At 32.5% G+C, this 8,039-nt stretch overlaps 1 protein-coding gene across 1 annotated transcript in view; it reads right to left on the bottom strand.

Annotated features, from left to right (window-relative positions):
• Positions 1-522: 522 nt before the first annotated feature.
• Positions 523-8,039, bottom strand: part of LOC110028353 (dnaJ protein P58IPK homolog B) — a 32,158-nt gene continuing 24,641 nt past the window's right edge. The window contains exons 5-9 of the mRNA XM_020730173.1: positions 6,566-6,659; positions 6,241-6,453; positions 3,655-3,735; positions 2,811-3,029; positions 523-1,178 (exon numbers count right to left, since the gene is read on the bottom strand). Coding sequence (XP_020585832.1) covers positions 987-1,178; positions 2,811-3,029; positions 3,655-3,735; positions 6,241-6,453; positions 6,566-6,659 — 799 coding nt within the window. The 3' untranslated portion in view covers positions 523-986. The remainder of the gene's footprint in view (positions 1,179-2,810; positions 3,030-3,654; positions 3,736-6,240; positions 6,454-6,565; positions 6,660-8,039) is intronic.

Raw genomic sequence — 8,039 nt, 5'->3', positions numbered from 1 at the left:
TGAGAAGCTTCGAGGGCATCCGTTAGATGATTTGTGATATTAAGAAGCTGGATCTTTCCTCGAGACGGATCTGTTGGCAGATAATCGATTGTATCAGGAATGCTTTCTAATAGGGATTAGTCGAAGGTGTGAACAACTGGATTTGGTACTCTTTGTGGCTTAATCAGCTTTAACTTTACTTGCTTTGGCTTTAACGCCTACATCCAATCGGGTAAGTGAACCTACTAATTTTCCACGAATGAACCCTCCATTATCATACATTCTTCCTTCCAAACTGTTAGATTTCCCAAGAAGCAATACTACCATATTCTTATGTACAGCTATATAAACACAAGAGAGTTGTGTGGCATAAATGTAAACAATCTAATAATTAATTAATAATATTAAGATAAAACAAGTAATTAAAAATATCTACACTTTAATTGCAATTTTCATCAAGTAATTTTGATTGGAATGCGTTTTACAGCTAGCCATGATACAACAGCTCAAAGATTATATCAACAGGTGTCATCTAAATTCGTTGATAGACCTGCGATTAAATTATCCATGCGTTATATTATTTGGGCATTATATTTCATATAGAAAAACTAATGTGATACAGAAATATGGATGTGATAGAGATAAGACAAAATCCTAGGATGACAGCTAATTAAGAAAACGACCGATAAGACAATGCTTTTCATGCCATAAACCTAGCTGAAGTCTACATAGCAATGCTTTGGTTGCCATGTATGTAAGGGGAAAAAAAAAAGACCTTAAATTTCTTCAAGAAGAAAAAGCCCTATCTGTTGTTTGGGTTCAAGAATTTGTTAACATAATCAGAACCCAATCAATCCATTTTCTACTATCCCTTCCCTCCATTCTCACCTATTCCCATCTACTCCTACAAGAGCTCTCAGCTGCTTGTATTCAGAAGCAGCAAACTTCATTTATAAAAAAAAATAATAATAATAATTTCAAATTAAATATAAATATATATAAATAAGTCAAAAATTGAATCCAAATCCTCCAGGAAAACCTCCTCCTGGAAATCCACCTTCAAACTGGAAAGTGAACTGCTGTCCGCCGCCACCGCCGCCGCCAAACGGATTAAAACCAGCACCTCCCATGTCCATTCCCATGTTTTCTAAGTCTTCTCCTCTGTCATATCTCACACGCTTCTCATCATCACCAAGAACCTTACGAAAACATATAAGAAAAAAAGATCAGCTGTGTCACATGGAATGAAGAGATGAGACTAATAAAATATTATATTAAGCAAGTTTAGCATACACAGTAAGAAAAAAATATATAAAATGCATAGGCCATATGACATTTTTTATTAGTCTATGTGATTATATATGCATGCATATATTATGATAATAATTTCGTAAGCCTTTAATAAATAATTATTCTTAATATATACTTATGTGCAAAATTATTAATTTTTAGGACTCCGTTATGTTTAAAACATAGTAGTTGACATCAATTAATCTATTAAAACATTTGGGAGTGTTGTAGCCCACCTCAAAGAAACTGCTTCTATTAAGAGATAAGTGTATCCTTCCTAGTTAGGGGTGTTAATCCTTGCTAATTATATTGGCTCTCTAATTACTTTATAAGGATTGCCAATCCTACTCTTGCTATCCAGTTATATTTCTTCTTTTGCACTGGTTATAAGTTTCATTTAATTCTAATGATTAAATTACTCGCTGTCTTACTCATCATTGCACAACTCCCGTATATGTGAATAAATTCAGCACTTCATAAGATTCTCTCCTCCTACACTTTACTATTATAAATTGCATATAGATTTCTGTCATATCATAAGTTGGTGTGAAATAGTATATTACTTGGACGTTTATCTATGATAAAACTTTTGTATGCTTGTGTATATGATGGTATGTAGGTCGGTGAAATGCTTTTCTATATGAGCTAGTCGGTCCAACAAACCCATAAAGCTGTGACTCTACAGAAAATCATCGCATTTTCATGTTGGTTGGTATTAGTCTTTCAAGTTACAGGTCGAATGTTAAAACCGACCAAATAAATATGGATGAGAAGTAATAAAATAATTGATCGAATTTGAATGTTTTATGATGTTATATATGCATGTAGTAATCATTCATATTTGTTACTCACATTACATGACTAATTTTTATTGGCATTTATGCTTTAATAAATAATTGTTATTTACTCGTTTTGCTTGTCAAACTCACTTGTTGATATGGTGGTATAATGGGTTTTTATTCAACCACCCGGCTTTAATCTAATTTTGTTGTTTTCAAATTCGCACAAGTTATTGTATTTTTTTTTCTGGATCTGAGTAATTGTGTACTTATTTCCATTTCAGTTTCTTTTAAATATCTCTTTTTCTTTCATTTGTATCGATTGGACTATTAAATATGAAATAAAATTTAGTTTTCAATATTTTTTATTATTACTTGCATACCCATTTTCTTTTAAGAAAACAAAATAGGTTCAATTATTTTCATCATGTTCTGCATTGTCGGGATATACCACCTTCCGAATTCGGAGTGTAGCAAAGTGCATTTAGGATAGTTTTTCATAACTTCATTTTTATAGAAAATAGTCAATTTTTTTAGTGGGTACAACTTATTTGCTAATAGAACATCTTAAAAAAAGAACTAATAGAGATTATTGTTTGCCTCAAGAAAAAAAAAATATTAACTTTCAAAAGCTCTATATTTCAGACAACTCTATTACTAATTTTACATAAAAGCTACAGCCATCCCAAACAGCCCCTAATGCTTTCTCTTAAAACAGATTGAATCTTAAAAGATTTTATTGATAAAATTATATGTACTTACCTCGTATGCAGCAGCTATTTCACGAAATTTAGTCTCCGCTTCCTCTCTGTTTTCAACGTTCTTATCTGGATGCCATTGCAAGGCAAGCTTTTTGTAGGCACGTTTGATTTCTGCAATAGAAGCAGTTTTTGATACTCCAAGTATCTTGTACCAGTCCTTGCGTTTACTCAACTTCAAAGCCTTTTCAGCTCTATGAAGTGCTTCTCTGATATTCATGTCCTGTAAATTAACGACTATTATAAAGAAACTCAGCATGTTAAGAAGAAATCCTTGTACAAATTCTATTTAACAAACTTCAGAAAATTCCATTGAGAAAGTAGTAAATGGAAAAGCTAATAATAATATCGATTTCTTAATCAGCAAATGATGTTTAAAACTTCAGAAATTGCACATGTTTGATACAAAGGGCTATAATTTTCTTAATGACAACACAGGGTATTACTATAATTTAAGAGGATTTACATGCATACCACACAGTTCTAAATTCTTATAAGAGAGGAGTGTCAAAAAAAATCCCCCGACTATTTGCAAACAGTCATCCTAGTCCAAAGTATATAAAAGTGTCAATTTAGTCACTAAACTCTTATAATATGGGCTGAAGTGGAGACTATTTTAGCTCCAATTTAAAAGAGTCTACAGACTAGTTAGACATTTTAAGCATTTTACAAGCGCATTATCCATTTTACCCATCTTAGACATAAAAAATGATATGTCTAATTGACATTTTTTTCCAGAACTTTCAGCATATGTGGCATTTTTAAGCAGCATTCACCAGGCATTGGAACAAAGAAACATAAAATGATTTAGTGACTTTCAAATTTCATGCCAACTATTATATGCAAACCTCTGGAGATTTTTTAGCAGCTGCTTGCAAATCCTCCACAGCCCCTTCCCAATCTTCTAATATGAGTTTGGCTTCACCACGCTGTGGAAGAAAATTATAACATCAAAATAAAAGCAAAGTATGTGAAAAAAAAATGGTAACATTAATTAAATATCTCAAACAGTCACGTGCCATAAAAGACGGTATCATGGCGCTATGTGCATTAGAAAATACAAGGGAAATTTACAGACGCAGCATACAATTCTTATGTATTTACATATCTCACAACTAAACTCACATATTTACATAGCACACAATTCTTATGTGATAGGAGAGTTATACCTATTTAACAATAACACGCAACATTACAATAATGAATGCATACTTCAAGAAACGAGAAAAATAGATTGCAAGAAGAATGATGAGAGAGTGTCATAAATAAACTTCTTATAACTTATAAATACCTCGGAAGTGCCACGCCATAAAAGAATGTCATGGAAACTTAGAAATACAATGTAGGGGATTTTAAGTTGCAAGAAAAATGATGTATTGTATTTCTTTTGCATAAATTTTACAAATTTTGGTGTTTTGTTTAACAGCAAAAGAAATGCAAATTAAAATTTCGAAATATTGAAAATACCCCAAAAGTGTTATTTCACTAAATTTCAAAATTGCTTAAAACATTGGATATTGAAATCACAAATGCGTTGCTCATAGTCCTCACACGCAACCGATGAGTCTAGCTTCTATCCAAGCATTTTAATGCTCTAAATAACAAGCTTCATAGGCTCCTCATATTCTCCCCTCATTGTCATTTCCACCACAAGCTCGCCCACCTCGCTCCTTAGCGTAGTTCAAGCTTCCGACTTCAACTCACACCTCTACAACGCTCTGTCCTCGTGCCTTTGCGCTGTCAACAAGATATATGACAGGCCACTCAAACTCATTTCCCCGGATTACCATCATAGAGCCACCTCCACCAGATTCTATTTTCCTCTCTAGCCACGCCATCCCCTTCATTTCAGCTCTGAATCCCTCCCTCTCTGGATCTGCTTCCCCTCCAAATTTGACTTCCCCACTGCTCTTAATCTGACTTTCCCTCCCTCTTCACTCTAGTAAGATCTGTATTTTTTACGTTGCAATAAATCAAACAAAGAAACATAATTTACTAAAATTTATTTTACAGTCAACTAAACAGTTTAAAATAACCAGAATACAATGTATTTAATCAACTCTAAATTCTTAAAGTGCATACATCTTGAAAACATGTAGCTGAACAACCCCTTAATAAAATTGTAATTATGCCCACTATGCTGTAAGGATCTGAACGTTAGAAAGGACGCCACAAATAAACAAGTTGATCATGGAATACATATGCATGATCCAATGGATGTATGACAAGCCCAAGAAGGATAAATTTAGAAGTGATTATATTATGAGAATAACGAGGATAATACCTAATGAAAGTAAGATAGTGGAAATAAAATTGGGGGATTTCAGCAAACACACAAAGGGTAGAAAACGAACAATTAAGAGAGATACATTGAAGTAAAACTCAACAAAAATGAATAGAGAATGAGGATTCATAAGCCAACACTAAATAGTTCGGAGAAGATGGTTAATTGTAGTAAAACTTTACGGAGATGAGGCTGGCATGGGCAAAATCAAAATATCTCTCACAAACACAACTGTGGTTACCCAGACCCCATAAGAGTGTCACAATCCATTGGGTGGAATGCATCTAACCTAGTTCTTCAGAGGTTCCACGAGTCTTTTGCTCTTGCAATTACAAATTATCATCATTTTACACATAGCACTACTTTGCGAAGGTCTTGTCAATGGAACCCTAAAATGTTACAAACAAATAAGAGAGTTAAAGACGAGCCCCATTTGTTGAAGGTTGTTGATTCATTTGAAAATGAAATGAAAGAAACGACCTCTAGGAGAGAAATACATTGTATCCGGCTCCTCCTCTGAAATTTCTTTTCAAGGAAGGGGTCTATTATAGAAGGTTAATCAGAAAAAAGCGCAACTCTGGCACTTAATCAGGAAAAGTTTAACTTCCTGAAAATTACTTCCTAAAATCTAAGCAAATAAACAGTATGGCAGAAGATTTTAAACGCCTAGGGGATTTAAAAGGACTAAAGAAATCTCTCTCAAGAAGCATATGCTTACAAAATAAAGAGATTTCATTTTAAGCAAAACTCATGATCAACAACACAGTAAGCTGATAAACAAAAGGAAGATTTACATACATACCATTCAATTCCTCCGTATTTACATATCTGACACCTAAACTTCAACTTTCACATACATGCCATCTTACCTATGCATGAAAAGGTGTTTTTCAACTTTTAAAAGTCAAAATGGTGGTATTTTTTATGTGATATGAATTATTTGGGTGGTATTAATGTAAAAAAAAGTGACATTTAGGTGTTAGATATGTAAACAAATAGGAATTGGATAATATGTACGTAAATGTCCCTAAATAAAACCACAGCTATTCTATTTCTATCATCCAAAAACTAGTTCATGAAAGTGTGGTGCATGATTTATTGCGTAATTTTAGTAGAACTAAAGATCTAACAAATGATCGGAGATTCTAACCTGAGCCAAGGCTTCCGCAAGCTCTTCATCAATGTTCAGGGCTTCTGTGCAACTATTTACCGCATCCTTTCCTCTCCCAAGCTTAACCAATACCTTGCATAAACCAAGGTAAAGGTTTACATTATGTGCAGTATGAATAGGGTCCAATGCAATGGCTGACTTGAAATCTTCCACGGCAGCACGTAATTTTCCCTTCTCAGCATTATCTTCTGCCTGCAGCATGCCGATGTGATAAAAAGATACTGTTAAAAAAATAATCATCTGTAAAAGATAATAAAACAAGAATGATAATAAGATCAGAGATATATTTGTACGGAAAACCTACTAATTTTGTCTTCTTAAGCAAATTTTTCAATCCAAAATAAGCTTTCTTTAGTTCGCTGTGCTCCGGGTCAAGACGAAGTCCCTTCTGGTAATGCCTATACAGCACAACAATGACCATAATCAAACATTTAAATATTGCATTTTTATTGTTCAATATGAATTGATTTTAGATGTCATTTTCTTCGGACTGTTTCACTCAAGCATATGTTGGGTTAAACAATGAAGCCCACAAACCATAAAAACAACCCTTTAGAAAAGCTAGGCTAAGGGCTTCTTAAATTATCCACTTAAGGATTTTATCAACTAGAGGAAAAGAGACAGGATAAACCTACTTCCCTATCATGGGGTGACATTTTTTTCATCTTTATCTTCACTTCTGTCTCTCTTCCTTCCTTGTTAATTTAAAGAACCAATAATAAAAAAGCTTCACTTAGCATACTAATTAACAGCAACCTAGCGATTAGTTCATTGATGTTAAATGAATTTATTAACGTTGCCATAATTATTAAACAATGGTTACATAATAGGAACAATAATGCACTTTTATATTAAAAATCACTTATAACTAACGGATAAGAAAGTGAAAAAGCACTCGGTAGATTTAAGTAACTATGAGCAGGTATTGAGCTTGTAATTGGTTACCTAATTAGTACCTTAATTCCAACTTTAACAAAAAGTTTGATTGTTATCCTGATATTATTAATCTACACTAAGTTTCTTAATTCGATTATTACTTGTAACCAAAACTAATGGTTTATTTAAGACACTAATCAGTAATTATATCTAATACTTAAGAATTAGGAGTTACACCACAGGTTCGAAAGATGGTACGCCCCTGCAACACAGGGCATGATGAAAAGAATTGAACTTATTTTGTATTCTTAAAAGGAAAAGGATATGCAAGTAATAACAAAAAAATAATAATAAAATTAAATTTTTATTCCATAAATAAGGATACAATCAATACAACCAAGGAACTAAAATAAAAATAAAAAATAACTAAATAGCCCAGAAAGAAAATACAATAACTCTTACAAAATTGAAAAAAGTACCAATAGAAAATTTAAATATGGAAAGTAAGCTCTGATGGAGATGGCCAGGTAAGTGGCAAGGTGAAACTTGTTATATAAAAATATCAATGGTTAAGTTTAAAAATCAAACTCAGTAAATAATTATTGTTTATTAAAGCATAAACAATAACAAAAATGGGGCATGTAGTATGACCAATAAATATGAACAATTTACTTTATGTATAAATGAATTTGCAAAGACTATCACATGCTTATGATCTTGAATAGAAGTCACTTGAACACAGACACATTTAAGTAGGTATTTATATTACTGCAACATCAGATATTTTTGCCCATAAATAACTCATCAATCATTTAACACTGCTGATAATATAAAATTTCAGTATATACATACATATACATAAAATTATATTTATATCTAGTTGGTTTACTACAACACCTTAA

Source organism: Phalaenopsis equestris, unplaced genomic scaffold (genome assembly GCF_001263595.1).
Source record: "Phalaenopsis equestris unplaced genomic scaffold, ASM126359v1 Scaffold000511, whole genome shotgun sequence".
In the NCBI taxonomy this organism is placed as follows: domain Eukaryota; kingdom Viridiplantae; phylum Streptophyta; class Magnoliopsida; order Asparagales; family Orchidaceae; genus Phalaenopsis; species Phalaenopsis equestris.
Note: the sequence above shows the minus strand (reverse complement) of the source record. Positions and strands in the feature narration are given on the sequence as shown.